Source organism: Haliotis rubra, unplaced genomic scaffold, assembly GCF_003918875.1.
Source record: "Haliotis rubra isolate DU_JTF1 unplaced genomic scaffold, ASM391887v1 Scf147, whole genome shotgun sequence".
In the NCBI taxonomy this organism is placed as follows: Eukaryota; Metazoa; Mollusca; class Gastropoda; order Lepetellida; family Haliotidae; genus Haliotis; species Haliotis rubra.
Window position 1 is genome coordinate 1,848,763 of NW_025765414.1, and position 19,150 is coordinate 1,867,912.

Consider the following 19,150-nt stretch of genomic DNA (forward strand, 5'->3'; position numbering starts at 1 on the left):
CCGAACAGACCGTTAACCAAAACAAGAAAATCAGCTGTACATTGGAAAAGTTGGTTATGAATTATTTTCATTGAATATTTAATATGATTCTCATAAACCCTTCTCTTTCAGTAATATATTATTCACACCCTGCCAATTTGGTAGAGCGCTATCGGCGTGTGAAATCGCCCTGGCCGTATCTCTCGTAGATTACGCTGACAAGGCAAACATGGACATTGACTCATTGATTCTACGCGAGTCTCTTGTACAGGGAATGCTATTTACTTCCATTTGCAAACATGGCGTTAGAAACATGGCTCATAGTTTTTGTAGTTGTTTGCATCGTACGCGGGGACTGTTACATAAGAAATACGCACCTAAAACGCATCAGAAATGGAATGTCAAACGGATCTGTGTCTTCAGCTGCATGTGGTACCGAGCTTGGCTGTTTAACAGAGACTTTGACGAAGGAAGAGGACATACATTTGTCTATGGTCATACAGTGTAACTGCCAAAGCCTTGGCACTGATCTCTACAAGAAGACTCGATGGAAAGTGATACATGAGAAGGAAGGATCTTACTCGCAGGTGAAGAATTCGGGCTAAACATGTTCGAAATAACACATGAATGTTTAGATGAAGATCTAAGTTTCAATAAGTAGGCAAATTATTGTTTTTGGAAACCAAAACTCATTCTTTATAGGTTCTGTTTGTTGTTTAAACCGCGCTCAGCAATATTCAAGCTAGATGCTGGCGGTTTGTAAATATTCCAGCTAGATGCTGGCGGTTTGTAAATATTCCAGTCAATCCAGGGGTTGACGTCATGAGCATCGACAATTGGGAGGTGAGGACATGCATCAGTCGAATCTTTAGTCGCCTGTTAGGGACAAGTAGGAGGTGAAGAAAATGAATTCTAACTCGATTTTTACGGGTCCATTATTGTCAGGGTCCATTATTGTCAGGATGCGAGGACATGCACCAGTCGAATCTTTAGTCGCCTCTTAGGGACAAGTAGGAGGTGAAGAAAATGAATTCTAACTCGATTTTTACGGGTCCATTATTGTCAGGTCAGTCGACGTGTTCAGTTCGAAATAGTTTAAAAGTATGAGGTCAATGTCTATTGAAACTAACCAAGCATGGTCAAGTGTTGGAAATATAAAACATATCTGTACCTAGAACACCTAACGTTGAGGAAGGCATCGTCATCGTGTAGGAAATATAACTTTGGAACGCGGGTAAATGTCTGTTAATGTCGAACCTTTACAAATCGAGTTCAGGAGGCCAGAAGCAAAGAATAACGTTCCCGTCAACCCAGCATAATAGGTGTGGGTGGTTCACAGTAAATAATGGTTGTCTTGTATTGCTGAACCTGTTAGAATTGGCCTTCTGTAACCGATGCTCGTCGTAAAAGACGACTAACTGGATCGGGTGGTCAGACACGTTGACTTGGTTGACACATGTCATCGTATCCCAGTTGGGTAGATATATGCTCATGCTGTTGATCACTGAATTGTCTGGACTCGATTATTTACAGATTATTTCCATATAGCTGGGATATATACGGCGTTTAACGACAAACAAACAAACATTTATTGCTGCCATACATGTTGCTACCGGTCATCAGTCGTAACGCAGGCTACAATTTCAGGTTCCTCAAAACACCTATAGTGGGCGTGATGCAGAAACAGATGTGTTTAGCTACATCAACGGCACCAGAGTAAACACTACAGGGGGAAAGTTGAACAAGGACAGCATGGTTCAGACTGCAAAGCTGCTTTCGGACACTGTGCCTTCAGTCCGCAGGCAATCTACTGTTGGTGATGACATGAGGTCATTCAGAGCGGACACAACTACTGTTGGTAAGACCAATCTGGAATCGTCGTCTCAAAGGTATAGTCCCAAGCAGCATGCAACAGCTGCCGCAAATTCATCTAATTTCACTGTGCCTTCAGTCCGCAGGAAATCTACTTTTGGTGGTGTCATGGCTTTCAGCGGACACAACAACTGTTGGCAAGACGAATCTAGAATCGTCATCTCAAAGGGATATTACGTTCAAGCATGCCACAGCAACTGCTGCCACAAGTTCGTCTGAGGGTAGAATCTTTTCAACTCAAGCGCCCGAGCCACAACCAGGTCACTACCCATAACCCACCCCACCCCCCCCGCATCCCCCACACACACCTCGGAGTCACCAATTAAATCACCATTTAACTCAAATGGAGTTAAATAATTATGAAAATTCGAAATTGTAGAAATGTGTGTTTCAGTAACTATAAACTGTAGTTACAATTAAATATTTATTGAATAGGAGGTAGCCTCGTGGTTGAAATGTTAACTCAAGGTCAGGGTTCGATTCCTTGATAACATACAATTTTCGTTTCTTCTGTTTTGCCGCCCTTGTAATATTGCAGGGTGAAATGTTAAAATTAGTCTAAAACCATACCGATGTACATTAAAATAGCAAAACCATACACAGTTGTCATTACATTTCCTGTTTTAAGAATTGTTATGTATTTATTTTCATAAAAAGAGCAAATACTGGGTCTGATGCCAAAGTACCTATGACCAGAAGCTGTAGTTGTCATATCTTAACTCACGTTAAACGGATCCTTAAGCGGAACTTTAATAACAAACCTATAACGCTATTTCTGCCTTTTTGTAAGTAAAAAATGTCAAAGATTTTCCTCATGGTTATGACTTCCTGACACTACCTACTTCATAACATGACAGGGCGGTGGGGTAGCATGGTGGTTATTGATCAAAGTGTTCTCCTGTTACGTTGACGATTGAGTGAGTGTGGTTTTACGCCGCTGTTAGGAATTGTCCAGCAATACCACGGCAGATGACACCAGAAATGAGCTTCACACATTTCGCCCATGTGGGGAATCGAACCCGGGTGTTCTGGGTGACGAAAAATGCTTTAACCACCTAGCTACCCCATCGCATGGGTTTGATTCTCCACATAAGTACGATGTGTGAAGCTATTTCTTGTATCTTTAAAAGCGGAGTAACACATGCTCACTCACTGTTTTAACGGTAGATTTGATAGTTAGAATTTTGAACCAGAACTTTGCTTCTTTTCATACAGAACTATGAATGCATTAATATTGGAACACAAATTCTTTTCAGAAGTCGCAGATGTCCCTCATGGGAAGGATTTCTTTATCGTCAAAGACCTGGACATGAAGCGAGTGTACATCTACACTCTACCAAACAATACGTACTTTGGCTATCAGGAGCTTCGTGTTGACGGGAACGTTACTGCCATAGAGATCTGCTTCCCTAACCACACACTACAATGGTTTTTATACGATGGGCGGACTTGTTTCACCAACCACTCGGGATGGCAGTGCTCAGACAAAGATAAAGCACTGAGTATGTTGAAATTATTTTTGCAGTACGAACATAAAGTAAGCTTGTGTAGACCCGTGAAGATCCAAGTTAGAACTGATCTTAAGCAACCCATGCTTGTCGTGAGGGGCGACTAACAGGATCGGGTGGTCAGTCTCACTGACTTGGTTGAAACATGTCATCGTATCCCAACTGCGTAGATCAACGCTCATTATGTTGATCACTGGATTGTCTGGTCCAGACTCGATTATTTACAGACCGCCGCTGTATGGATGTATTTAAAGAATGGATCTTTCGTTAAAGTAAATCGTGAGGAAAGTCAAGAATTCTAGAAAAGCAAAGAAGAAAGAATGAAAAGAAGAAGGAATATAGAAATCATTTGATCATTTACACGTGAATTAAGCTAAACGCAAGGGGATGGGGTCATTTTTACCCAATTTTTCTCTCTAATATGTCCTATAAATGGCAGGTGAAGCTAAATTCATCAAGTGTGACGACAACTTCATGCTGCTCATGACTGACACGAAATTGAGAAGAAAGACGGGCTCAAACAAACCAACAACAATGGCAACTGTGCGGCGACCGATTAATATGATGATTTCAACAAAGGAAAAGTAAGTAGAAAGCAGTTTATGCAAGTCCAGTGTTCCACGATATGGCCGAAATATTGCCGATGTGACTCATTCACTCAAACTCGTTAGAGCACCGTATGACAACAGCATGCACAGTATGTTATAATATCAGTTGTTTCGTCATCCGGATGCGTCGTTTAATCCCTGGAATTCTACCAAAATGGTTTGGACTGAAACGGGCAGAGCAGACAATATAAAACAACATAGGTTCCGATCTCTTAATTCAACTGAGAAGACAATATGTGAAATGCTGGATTTCCTCATTGATAAAATTTGAAGGTAAACCATTCATCAATAAGCATCCCCATTGGCAACAGCGGTGCTGCTTCATTGCGGGTCTATTTCTTTAAGCATATGTACCGGTGAAGGTCCGGGTTAGAATATTGATCTTCAGTAACCCATGCTTGTCGTAAGAGGCGACTAACGGGATCGAGTGGTCAGGCTCTCTGACTTGGTTGACACATGTCATCGGTTCCCTATTGCGCAGATCGACGCTCATGCTGTTGATCACTGGATTGTCTGGTCCAGACTCGATTATTTACAGACCGTATAGCTGGAATATTGCTGAGTGCGGCGTAAAATTGAACTCACTCACTCACTCACTCACTTAAAGCATATGATTCCGAATCTCTGCAAAATCGTTTGGTGTTTACATTTCACATTGGGGTACACTCCAGCATGCTCTTTGATCAAGATTTGTCATGTGACGTTTGTCCAGAAGTTGTTTGGTCAGCGTCACATCATTGAAGGTCACATTTGAGGTCACATTGTCAAAAATGATGCCCGACGCAATGTGCTGTTTAACTTGTACCACACGTTGGCGTGTTGGTACTTTCAGGTGAACAACTGACTAGCCTTTGCGTTTGGTGCCACCGGTGGTGCACCGTATCGCGAATACCCGGTATCATCTATTCACGTCATAAACGATTCATAAATATAGCGATTCATAAACACATGCTCCTTATAGCTAATATATCAGAAATTGTACAATCGACATTTAGCAGAGATTTCATATGGATATGGAAGTCACAGTCACACCAAAAGGACTTTCAAAGATTGAACTCCATGCCACTAAACTCTCTGGCACTCACATATGGTAAAGGTTAAATGATGCACAGGGCCCCCCACCCCCCTGAAAACATTCCCTGAGGAGCATTTCCCCAAACCTTTGGACTTCATGGTGTATGTGCACCCTCTTCTCCAAAATCTTGGATCCGCCCCTGATGCATGTTCCTAATACTTTCCTATTTGGATTCATCAGATGTGTCTACTGGACATCAGTGAACGTGGCGTCTCCTCGCAGGCCATTTCTATCGAAGATCACGTATGAGGGCAAGCCTAAGATCCCCAATAAAAGTTATATTTCTGACCTCAAGTACATCAACGCAGAAGGTAAGATCAAATGTTTTGACTCTACCCAGTGTGCGTTTCGGCGTTTACGTTTATACCACAATGAGCTTAGTAGGGCAGCATTTTTATTTTCTGTGTTTTTCATCGCCAGGTCGACCCTTCTAATTTTATTGCCGACGCCCCCAAAAACATTCTTTTCATTCCTTCCAACACCGCCGACTCAAACCTAAAACGTACCGCCTCGTCATATCAAATGTTAATTAATCAATTCCATTAATAATTCCCTACAACAAGTCCAAAGAACGCGAGAAATTGTAATAAGAATTACAATAAATGAGAACCAAGAACATTATTCAGATAATTTTGTCTTTATTAATTATATTTTCTGTTTTCCCTACCGACCGACCCATGTTCAGAATTTGGTGGCTACGCGAAACATATAAAAAAGTAATGCCCTTAGCTGAACCATTCGGTAACGCATAACATCGACTTATTTAAATACTAAATTGAATTGAATTGAACAAATATTACTGACATTGCGCAAAAAACATTTGTGAAATTCTTAAACGATGTAATATTTACATCCATCTTAGAGTTTTGTCAACACCAGGGGGCGCTACATACTAGATGTGAATGACATCCAGCACTGTTACCAATAATCCTGAAAAAGTACTGAATATGACGAGTAGTTATAGATTGAGCAGAATGGACGTTATTAGAGATTTCAGCCAATTTTGCGGCCATCTTGATTTGTCTGCCACCACTGCCGAGTTTGATCCATATTCAGAAATGTTTGGAATTATTCGATGTCCCAAATTTGCACCCAAACCGCCCCACTATATCATGATAATGAAGTCAAATCTTATCAAATAAAGAAGTAAATACTACTTGCTTTACAAAGAACACATTTAATGATTAACATAAAAATCAGCGACATTGATCAAAACATTAATTCAGCACCAGCCCTACCCAGTCGTATATAATCAAATCAGAACTTTGCAAGCGGGTGTGTTTCAATTTGATGGAATCTTTATTTCCAAAAGAATTCTAGTTCTGATTAGCGCCTTGAGCATGCCTGTACCTGTTGCCTGGATATGTTCGCTATATAAATATCCTATAATAATAAATAATAAACGTATCAATTAATCAATCAATTGTAATATATTTATAAAGTTACAAATCACTTTTACAATGGAACTGTGAATGTGAACATGCGTACTAGGGCTGCAACGATTCACCCAGATTCGATTCGATTTTCGATATTAGACCCTCGATTCGATCGATTTTCGATTCGATTCTTCTTACAAGTAAAAACATCAGAGTTCAAGTGAGTCGGCTTTTCAGCGTGAAATCCATCGTCAACTTGGCGATGTCTACCAACAACAATTTTCATTGGATAATTCGCCCGGCGTCAACAAATCACGTTTCGCCTTATTTCAGCGCTCGAAACTGCGCGAGTTGGAGTTAAAATTACTTTCTCGCTGTGTGGAAATAACTTAAAAAGATATTCAAATATCGAATCGAAATAGTGATAATGGTTATCGAAAATCGAAACTAAGGTGTCAGATTCGATTTTCGACGAATAGAACTGAATCGTTGCAGCCCTAAGTGTACAGACCAAAACATTCCTCAACTGTTTAACTTCTTATCCATTTTTATAAAAGCGAAAACAGCAACACGTAAATGTATATGTGAGCACTACTCAGTAGAAAGCTACCTGTATCGGCAGTTGTCGACAAAGGTACTCGAGGCCTAACGGTGATTTCGCGGATATAACAGTTTTCTTGGATGGTGAATTACAGTATGAACTGTCAGTGTAAAGGGAAAGAAATGATGGTATAAATTACACCGAGAAGTCTCATTAAATCACTGGCAACTTTCCAAACATCATCAGAGGGTAGCATCTAGACACAACATGAGGGTAGCCTCATGGTTAAAGCGTTCGCTCGTCACGAGTTCGATTACCAACATGGGTACACTGTGTGAAGACATCATGAGGGTAGCCTCATGGTTAAATGGTTAAAGAGTTCGCTCATGGTCACAGGTTCGATTCCCAACATGGGTACACTGTGTGAAGACATCATGAGGGTAGATTCCCCATAATGGTGTGAGGACAAAGCGTTAAAGCGTTCGCTCGTCACGGGTTCGATTCCCAACATGGGTACACTGTATGAGGACATCATGAGGGTAGCAGCATCCCAACATGGGTACACATGTGCGAAGACATCATGAGGGTAGCCTCATGGTTAAAGCGGCTTCGCGGGTTCGTCACAGTTACACTGTGTGATTTCCAACATGGGTCGTGGCGGGTTTGATTGTGGGTAAGACATCATGAGGGTAGCCTCATGGTTAAAGCGTTTGCTCGTCACGGGTTCGATTCCCAACATGGGTACACTGTATGAAGACACCATGAGGGTAGCCTAACTTAAAGCGTTCGCTCGTGACGGGCTCGGTACCCAACATGAGTACACTGTGAGAAGCCCAATTATGGTGTTCCCTGCCGTGATATTAATGGCATATAGGTTAAAGAGGCGTAAAACCCAACTCACTAACTAACTCTTGACATCATGAACAGCATGAACCATTATATTCTATTTCAAATCAAAATATCCATTTGCTATCATATAAATCAATTAAACGTGCTGTTAAAACGAACTCGCAGGGTCCACTGAGATTGGTTCGTTACAACCGCAGTTCGTTATACGCATTTCCATCAGAATATATGCAAGTAGTCGAAGAAAAAAAATGTTCGTTACATCAACCAGTTCACTACAAGCGTGTTCGTTGTAGACGTAGTACTTTGTTTTCCTACTGATTTGTGTAAAGTAATGATTTTCCATGGTATGTCTAGCAGTTTAACAACACGACTGTTCATTTTAGGTACACTTGCATATTCATGTGCTCCAGCACCAAACTATCGAGCCGTGAAGCCATCGACGCCTTGCCCTTTCAAGTTGAAACAGATCACGGCTTCATGTTCTGATTTTGCCGAGTACAGAGACAGACTGTACATATTGACACTGTCACGGTAAGGCGATTAGTATACAGAGACAGACTGTACATATTGACACTGTCACGGTAAGGCCATTAGTATACAGAGACAGACTGTACTTATTGACACTGTCACGGTAAGGCGATTAGTATACAGAGACAGACTGTACATATGGACATTGTCACGATAAGGCGATTAGTATACAGAGACAGACTGTACATATTGACACTGTCACGATAAGGCCATTAGTATACAGAGACAGACTGTACATGTTGACACTGTCACGGTAAAGCGATTAGTATACAGAGACAGACTGTACATATTGACATTGTTACGATAAGGCGATTAGTATACAGAGACAGACTGTACATATTGACACTGTCACGGTAAGGCCATTAGTATACAGAGACAGACTGTACATATTGACACTGTCACGATAAGGCGATTAGTATACAGAGACAGACTGTACATATTGACACTGTCACGATAAGGCGATTAGTATACAGAGACAGACTGTACATGTTGACACTGTCACGGTAAGGCGATTAGTATTATTGGCTTACTGGTGAAGATCAGGGGTAGAACTGATCTTCAGCAACCCATGCTTGTCGTAAGACGCGACTAACGGGATCGGGTGGTCAGGCTCGAATGATTTGACTTGAAAGATGCATGTCATCGTATCCTAACTGATCAGTGTTCATAATGTTAACCACTCGGTTGTCTGGTCCACACATTTGAGAATTCAAAGACTCCCGTTATACCGCTGGAAATTGGGTATGAATGGCGTTAGCTGGGGACGAGTGAGTGAGTTTTGTTTTACGCTGCACAGCAATATTCCAGGTATGTGGCGGCGGTCTGTAAATAGTCGAGTCTTGATTACACAATCCACTGATCAACAGCATGAGCATCGATCTACGCAATTGGGATACGGTGACATGTGTCAACCAAGTCAGCGAGCCTGAACACCCGATCCCGTTAATCGCCTCTTAATACAAGCATTGGTTACTGAAGATCAATTCTAACCCGGATCTTCACGGGTCAGCTGGGGACGAAGATGGATGATTTGAACCACTTTGAGGTAATGTTCTTGCAGTTAAATGTTGAATATAAAGTTAACAGTATTTTTCAGTATTATCCAAGAATAGGTAAACCGGTGCTCTTAAATTAAGGTTAAATTAAGGTTTTTGCACGTCACCTGCCATTAGTATGGTGTCCAACTTAGCTATTATGCCAAGGTCTCAGTTGTTAACCTTGAATCTCATAGGTGAGTGAGTGTGTTAGTTTTAACACTGATATTCTAGTCTTTACTGTCTTTTGTCGACAGGTTTTTTATAATTTAATTGTGTTTATCGTGTATTCATAACTTGTGTTAGTCACGATATGGTTGAAATATTGCCGATATGACTGTAAATCTTAACTCACTCACTCCATTGCATCACTGGACCACATCCGTGGTGTAGTGGTTAGAGCGTTCGCCCGGAGAGCGCAAGGTCGCGGGTTCGATCCCCGGCAGCGTCATACCAAAATTCTTTAAAATATGGTACTTATTGGTCCCTGCCTGGCGCTCGGCATTAATGGGCAGAACAAGGACTGGTCGGCTCGGAGTCAGTATAATGTGTCTGATTGGGGTATTCATGCTTAACTGCGGCCGGGGATCGAACCCGTGACCTTCTGCTCTCCGGGCTGACGCTCTAATCACTACACCACGGATGCGGTCTCATTGGTGTTAACCTTGGACCTCGGAACACATGGGTAAGTGATTGTGTCAGTTATAACACCTCTTCTAACGATATTTCCATTACATCGCGACATTGCCCACCTATGGTGGTATTCAGGGCGACTTTATAGTTGTGGCTGGAAGACTTATATTTCTGTTGTAGTGGAATATATATAATGACCCCTAAACACTTCACAAGACAAGAACTGCCATATAAACACAGAATTACACGTGGCGAGATACAAGTAAGTTGAAACAATGAAGAACAATCAACAACTACAGCCATGAAAAGCATTGTCTTCTATCTTAATGTTTTTAGCAACTCTCTCTCTCTCTCTCTCTCTCTCTCTCTCTCTCTCTCTCTCTCTCTCTCTCTCTCTCTCTCTCTCTCATCCAATGCAACCCGTTTTACAGCCATGAAAAGCATTGTCTTCTATCTTAATGTTTCTCTCATCCAATGCAACCCGTTTTCATGAAAAGACCATTGTTCTATCTTATGTTTTTAGGTCTTGTCTCTCATCCCGTTTTGCCATGATAAAGCTGTAATATAAGCGAGTGAGCATACCTGAAAGTTATTGGCAGTGTCATCTACACTACTAATGTCTTCAACATGATTCATGTTTAGTAATAAAACCCATTTACTTAACCGCGGGGTCAGGGTTAGAATTGATCTTCAGTAACCCATGCTTGTGGTAAGAGACGACTTACGGGATTGGGTGGTCAGACTCGCTGACTTGGTTGACACATGTCATCGTATTCAAATTACGTACATCGATGCTCATGATGTTTATCACTGGATTGTCAGTGATCGATTATTTACAGACCGCCACCATATAGCTGGAATATTGCTGCGTCCGTCAAAGAACCAATGAACTAAGTCTAACATGTTCCTATATATTTACCGAATAGTATCTCTGCTGTCGTATTTTGTAGGTTGTAGCTGCTAACATGTTCCTATATATTTACCGAATAGTATCTCTGCTGTCGTATTTTGTAGGTTGTAGCTGCTAACATGTTCCTATATATTTACCGAATAGTATCTCTGCTGTCGTATTTTGTAGGTTGTAGCTGCTAACATGTTCCTATATATTTACCGAATAGTATCTCTGCTGTCGTATTTTGTAGGTTGTAGCTGCTAACATGTTCCTATATATTTACCGAATAGCATCTCTGCTGTCGTATTTTGTAGGTTGTAGCTGCTAACATGTTCCTATATATTTACCGAATAGTATCTCTGCTGTCGTATTTTGTAGGTTGTAGCTGCTAACATGTTCCTATATATTTACCGAATAGTATCTCTGCTGTCGTATTTTGTAGGTTGTAGCTGCTAACATGTTCCTATATATTTACCGAATAGTATCTCTGCTGTCGTATTTTGTAGGTTGTAGCTGCTAACATGTTCCTATATATTTACCGAATAGTATCTAACTGCTGTCGTATTTTGTAGGTTGTAGCTGCTAACATGTTCCTATATATTTACCGAATAGTATCTCCTGCTGTCGTATTTTGTAGGTTGTAGCTGCTAACATGTTCCTATATATTTACCGAATAGTATCTTGCTGTCGTATTTTGTAGGTTGTAGCTGCTAACATGTTCCTATATATTTACCGAATAGTATCTCTGCTGTCGTATTTTGTAGGTTGTAGCTGCTAACATGTTCCTATATATTTACCGAATAGTATCTCCTGCTATCGTATTTTGTAGGTTGTCTAACATGTTCCTATATATATTTCGTAGTTGTAGCCTTGTACCGAATAGTATTTTGTAGGTTGTAGCTGCTAACATGTTCCTATATATTTACCGAATAGTATCTCTGCTGTCGTATTTTGTAGGTTGTAGCTGCTAACATGTTCCTATATATTTACCGAATAGTATCTCTGCTGTCGTATTTTGTAGGTTGTAGCTGCTAACATGTTCCTATATATTTACCGAATAGTATCTCTGCTGTCGTATTTTGTAGGTTGTAGCTGCTAACATGTTCCTATATATTTACCGAATAGTATCTCTGCTGTCGTATTTTGTAGGTTGTAGCTGCTAACATGTTCCTATATATTTACCGAATAGTATCTCTGCTGTCGTATTTTGTAGGTTGTAGCTGCTAACATGTTCCTATATATTTACCGAATAGTATCTCTGCTGTCGTATTTTGTAGGTTGTAGCTGCTAACATGTTCCTATATATTTACCGAATAGTATCTCTGCTGTCGTATTTTGTAGGTTGTAGCTGCTAACATGTTCCTATATATTTACCGAATAGTATCTCTGCTGTCGTATTTTGTAGGTTGTAGCTGCTAACATGTTCCTATATATTTACCGAATAGTATCTCTGCTGTCGTATTTTGTAGGTTGTAGCTGCTAACATGTTCCTATATATTTACCGAATAGTATCTCTGCTGTCGTATTTTGTAGGTTGTAGCTGCTAACATGTTCCTATATATTTACCGAATAGTATCTCTGCTGTCGTATTTTGTAGGTTGTAGCTGCTAACATGTTCCTATATATTTACCGAATAGTATCTCTGCTGTCGTATTTTGTAGGTTGTAGCTGCTAACATGTTCCTATATATTTACCGAATAGTATCTCTGCTGTCGTATTTTGTAGGTTGTAGCTGCTAACATGTTCCTATATATTTACCGAATAGTATCTCTGCTGTCGTATTTTGTAGGTTGTAGCTGCTAACATGTTCCTATATATTTACCGAATAGTATCTCTGCTGTCGTATTTTTGTAGGTTGTAGCTGCTAACATGTTCCTATATATTTACCGAATAGTATCTCTGCTGTCGTATTTTGTAGGTTGTAGCTGCTAACATGTTCCTATATATTTACCGAATAGTATCTCTGCTGTCGTATTTTGTAGGTTGTAGCTGCTAACATGTTCCTATATATTTACCGAATAGTATCTCTGCTGTCGTATTTTGTAGGTTGTAGCTGCTAACATGTTCCTATATATTTACCGAATAGTATCTCTGCTGTCGTATTTTGTAGGTTGTAGCTGCTAACATGTTCCTATATATTTACCGAATAGTATCTCTGCTGTCGTATTTTGTAGGTTGTAGCTGCTAACATGTTCCTATATATTTACCGAATAGTATCTCTGCTGTCGTATTTTGTAGGTTGTAGCTGCTAACATGTTCCTATATATTTACCGAATAGTATCTCTGCTGTCGTATTTTGTAGGTTGTAGCTGCTAACATGTTCCTATATATTTACCGAATAGTATCTCTGCTGTCGTATTTTGTAGGTTGTAGCTGCTAACATGTTCCCCTATATATTTACCGAATAGTATCTCTGCTGTCGTATTTTGTAGGTTGTAGCTGCTAACATGTTCCTATATATTTACCGAATAGTATCTCTGCTGTCGTATTTTGTAGGTTGTAGCTGCTAACATGTTCCTATATATTTACCGAATAGTATCTCTGCTGTCGTATTTTGTAGGTTGTAGCTGCTAACATGTTCCTATATATTTACCGAATAGTATCTCTGCTGTCGTATTTTGTAGGTTGTAGCTGCTAACATGTTCCTATATATTTACCGAATAGTATCTCTGCTGTCGTATTTTGTAGGTTGTAGCTGCTAACATGTTCCTATATATTTACCGAATAGTATCTCTGCTGTCGTATTTTGTAGGTTGTAGCTGCTAACATGTTCCTATATATTTACCGAATAGTATCTCTGCTGTCGTATTTTGTAGGTTGTAGCTGCTAACATGTTCCTATATATTTACCGAATAGTATCTCTGCTGTCGTATTTTGTAGGTTGTAGCTGCTAACATGTTCCTATATATTTACCGAATAGTATCTCTGCTGTCGTATTTTGTAGGTTGTAGCTGCTAACATGTTCCTATATATTTACCGAATAGTATCTCTGCTGTCGTATTTTGTAGGTTGTAGCATGCTAACATGTTCCTATATATTTACCGAATAGTATCTCTGCTGTCGTATTTTGTAGGTTGTAGCTGCTAACATGTTCCTATATATTTACCGAATAGTATCTCTGCTGTCGTATTTTGTAGGTTGTAGCTGCTAACATGTTCCTATATATTTACCGAATAGTATCTCTGCTGTCGTATTTTGTAGGTTGTAGCTGCTAACATGTTCCTATATATTTACCGAATAGTATCTCTGCTGTCGTATTTTGTAGGTTGTAGCTGCTAACATGTTCCTATATATTTACCGAATAGTATCTCTGCTGTCGTATTTTGTAGGTTGTAGCTGCTAACATGTTCCTATATATTTACCGAATAGTATCTCTGCTGTCGTATTTTGTAGGTTGTAGCTGCTAACATGTTCCTATATATTTACCGAATAGTATCTCTGCTGTCGTATTTTGTAGGTTGTAGCTGCTAACATGTTCCTATATATTTACCGAATAGTATCTCTGCTGTCGTATTTTGTAGGTTGTAGCTGCTAACATGTTCCTATATATTTACCGAATAGTATCTCTGCTGTCGTATTTTGTAGGTTGTAGCTGCTAACATGTTCCTATATATTTACCGAATAGTATCTCTGCTGTCGTATTTTGTAGGTTGTAGCTGCTAACATGTTCCTATATATTTACCGAATAGTATCTCTGCTGTCGTATTTTGTAGGTTGTAGCTGCTAACATGTTCCTATATATTTACCGAATAGTATCTCTGCTGTCGTATTTTGTAGGTTGTAGCTGCTAACATGTTCCTATATATTTACCGAATAGTATCTCTGCTGTCGTATTTTGTAGGTTGTAGCTGCTAACATGTTCCTATATATTTACCGAATAGTATCTCTGCTGTCGAATATTTTGTAGGTTGTAGTTGTGCTAACATGTTCCTATATATTTACCGAATAGTATCTCTGCTGTCGTATTTTGTAGGTTGTAGCTGCTAACATGTTCCTATATATTTACCGAATAGTATCTCTGCTGTCGTATTTTGTAGGTTGTAGCTGCTAACATGTTCCTATATATTTACCGAATAGTATCTCTGCTGTCGTATTTTGTAGGTTGTAGCTGCTAACATGTTCCTATATATTTACCGAATAGTATCTCTGCTGTCGTATTTTGTAGGTTGTAGCTGCTAACATGTTCCTATATATTTACCGAATAGTATCTCTGCTGTCGTATTTTGTAGGTTGTAGCTGCTAACATGTTCCTATATATTTACCGAATAGTATCTCTGCTGTCGTATTTTGTAGGTTGTAGCTGCTAACATGTTCCTATATATTTACCGAATAGTATCTCTGCTGTCGTATTTTGTAGGTTGTAGCTGCTAACATGTTCCTATATATTTACCGAATAGTATCTCTGCTGTCGTATTTTGTAGGTTGTAGCTGCTAACATGTTCCTATATATTTACCGAATAGTATCTCTGCTGTCGTATTTTGTAGGTTGTAGCTGCTAACATGTTCCTATATATTTACCGAATAGTATCTCTGCTGTCGTATTTTGTAGGTTGTAGCTGCTAACATGTTCCTATATATTTACCGAATAGTATCTCTGCTGTCGTATTTTGTAGGTTGTAGCTGCTAACATGTTCCTATATATTTACCGAATAGTATCTCTGCTGTCGTATTTTGTAGGTTGTAGCTGCTAACATGTTCCTATATATTTACCGAATAGTATCTCTGCTGTCGTATTTTGTAGGTTGTAGCTGCTAACATGTTCCTATATATTTACCGAATAGTATCTCTGCTGTCGTATTTTGTAGGTTGTAGCTGCTAACATGTTCATATATATTTACCTAATAGTATCTCTGCTGTCGTATTTGGTAGGTTGTAGCTGCTAAGGATATACGGAATACTCCACAAAAACAACGCAGCTCTAAAAAAGGTGAGTTAAACATCATTTTCTAATATGCTTACCTGATAGCAGTGACATGTAGGCTGTAATTCTTGTTTTTTAGGCAAGATCTCTATATTTGGTGCCAGGATTGTGTATTGATCGAGATTTTATGAAAATAACTGTAGTGTTTATTTTTGGTCGATTCAGATCTACAAGAAAAGCATTGGTGCTTTGATTATTCTGGACTTGAAGTTTGATTATTCTTCACATCATTTCTCAACTGGTTTACACAATTCCTTGATTCCATTATTAACCATTATCGGCTGTTGTGAATGTATTAATTGGAGACTACAGAACAAGCAAACAGAAACAAATGCAATTGTGTGCTATAGATCCGACAGTTCGAAACGTCTGTGATTGGCTCCCAAATTTGTTTTTGGCATTCCAGAAAGGTTCATAATGTACATATACAGTGTGTTCTCGTAGATAAAGGCATCTAAAGTGACATAACAATTAGCATGCAAGATCGAAAACGTAACATAGCAGTGGTTTTGTAAGACGAACCAGCTTAAGTTCTTTTCAAGTTCACACAGCCGCAAGGATTGTAATAAAGAACTACCTTTTCCAATATACGAGTTGGAACTGTTATTCCGTGTATGTTAGTGCTAACCTTAACATTTCAGGAAAGGAGAAAACTGTTGCTAAAAAGGGTCCTTCCTTGTTGGTCATGGCAGCTGAAAACAAAGCTGTTTACGAGTTCCAGCTGCCAAAACAAAGCAGCGCCATCCAGATCAGTTTTCCGAAGAAGAACAAACTTGTTGCTGTCGAATTTTGCCCATTTCATAATACGCTGAAATGGGTCGGCAAAAAAAGTGTGTTTTCATCATATCTGGCGGTTAAGGCTCCGAAAAGGTTAAGGGAGGTGTCCTGGCGACGAGGTATATATTTTAAGCAGTTGTTCTGTAGGATGTCGTTTTAGATGCTTGAATTAGTCGTCACAGCTTACCAATTCCACAGACACACGTTTGTGGCATTATCGGAATCGTGGTATGGAGATTCTTTTCATAACGTAAATTTATTTCTTTTATTTCTTTTTTTATTTATTTTAATGGCGCCAATATCCAGCTCAGCTGCTCAAAGGCGCTTTGATTTTCCCCAGAGCATTGGATGTCAAACTCACATCGTATTATCCATCTCAACTCCCTGGGGATCATACATCTCTTGCAGACATTAGGCGAACCGAGTTTATGTGGCTTTTCCATAAATTTTTTTGTAACACCTATTTGACAACAGTGAGCACGCACCCCAACCCACCAATATATATGTGGAAGCCATGTTATTTCTTAATGACCTCTCGAATGTCGCAAATGCATACGTCTGTATCAGTTGCACGTTTTAGCACGTTAGGGCCGTGAAGATCTCGGTTACAATTGACCTTCAGCAACCCATGCTTATCATAAGAGGCGACTAAAGGGATCGGGTGGTCAGGTTCGCTGACTTGGTTCACACATGTCATTGTATCCCAATTGCGTAGTTAGATGCTCATGCTGTTGATCAGTGGATTGTCTGATCCATGCCCGATTATTTACAGACCGCCACTATATCGCTGTGTTAAACAAGAAACAAGGAAACAAACGTTAACCTGTTTCAACGAATGTAAAACTGTAAAATGTTAAACAGTTCCAGAATTAAACAATTGGCATACTGTTCATTGTAATTATCGTATGATTCAAGTTCTATTCTTGGTGCCGCTGTCCACCCTACTAGCATCTGCTGACTTGGTTCCTGCCGACTTGGTTACGCCTCTTTTAGCAATATTCCAGCAATATCACGGCGTACACACATTGTACTGATGTGGGGAATCGAACCTGGGTCTTCAGCGTGACGAGCGGACGCTTTAACCATTAGGCTACCCCACCGCCAACGGCGTTAAGGAACAACCAAACAAACACTCAAGAACCGAAGTGTGACAAGTTTTTTTTAATTGATTTATTTTTAAAATTTTTAAATGTGACATTTTAATTCCCCCAATTGTCAATGTGACCAAATTCTTGCGTTTCGTTTAAGGCAAGCTCGTCACTGTAAAGTATGACAAGAAAGCAAAGCTGATTTTCTACGTGACAACAAATGGCATAAACAGGATGAAATGGAAGAGTTCTGAGAAACCTCGGATCATTGCGAACAGAATCAAGCCAATGCATGTGGAACTTGACGAAGATAAAAGGTACGTTTTATAACCAATCTGATTTTGATCCATAACCTGGTCTGCTGTCCATCAAAGGATTTAACCATAAAGTGAGTGAGTTTATGGCACTTTTAGCAATGTTCCAGCAATATCACGACGGGGACACCACAAAATGGGCTTTATACATTATACCCATGTGGGAATCGAACCCGGGTTTTCGCGAACGCTATGGCCACTATATAGCTAGCACCGAACGCTTTAGCCTACTAGGCTACCCCACCGCCCCAGTCATCGAAAGATGTCAAATATATATATATTATCCCAAAAAAGAAACGCATAGGCATTTTGTATTTTAAAGTCCATTAATTACCTATTGAGTTCAAACAATCGTCAAAATATGTAACAAAAGTGTTCAGAACATGATTTTACACAATTTTACAAGTGAAACATCGACATGACCTGAAAATGTTGATATCTTACAAGGATTAAAAAGGAACCGCCACAACGCAACAGAAGTCACCTTCCAGTTGAAATTGTGCAGCAAAGAGCATGCACTGTCTGGCTATAAATATCCAGATTACTTTCGGAAATCGTCATTCGTTTTGAAGGGGTTTCAAGGTCAAATCACTACGCCATGTCTTGACGCTGCGACACGGAACATCGCCATTGAAAGAATCTTCTGTTGCCAGGCGTCTGAATGTTAGTCTGAGCACGATATCACGGCTTGCAGCTCGTTACAACCAAACAGGTTTAACAAATGACCGTCCCCGTACAAGCAGACCTCGAGTCACCACTTCAGCCCAAGATCGGTACTTCTGGTTACTACATTTGCGTGATCGTCCTGCCTGCTGTGAGAGCACAGCAGCCAGGGTGCCTGGACTTCGGAGGATATCCGGTCAAACTGTACGGAACAGGTTAAGAGTGATTGGACTGAGAGCCAGGAGACCCGACGTCAGGACCGTCGCCATCGCGCTCAACGTCTCCGTCAACTAAAATTATCCACTTGGTTGTATAGACATTTCCTTTTTCTAAACTGATGTAAAAATTCATGTACTAAACTCAGTGATTGAAATAATTTTTCAACTCAACCTGACAGCCGGGCTGGTGGCCCATAAATGTTGCCTGCCCAACTTGAAAGTTGCCTGCCCACTTTTTTAATTTACATTTTTGCAATAACTGACAAAAACAAAC

The 19,150-nt window shown here is 39.9% G+C and overlaps 1 protein-coding gene across 1 annotated transcript; it reads left to right on the top strand.

The window, feature by feature from the left end:
• The first annotated feature begins 1,669 nt into the window (after positions 1-1,669).
• LOC124269725 lies at positions 1,670-19,074 on the top strand. Its single transcript, XM_046704753.1, has 10 exons — positions 1,670-2,111; positions 3,108-3,353; positions 3,799-3,943; positions 5,223-5,353; positions 8,219-8,339; positions 10,184-10,265; positions 15,765-15,822; positions 16,458-16,712; positions 17,842-17,998; positions 19,056-19,074. Exons 1-10 carry the CDS (start codon positions 1,886-1,888, stop codon positions 19,072-19,074), a joined length of 1,440 nt encoding a protein of 479 aa, XP_046560709.1. The 5' UTR covers positions 1,670-1,885.
• Positions 19,075-19,150: the final 76 nt, after the last annotated feature.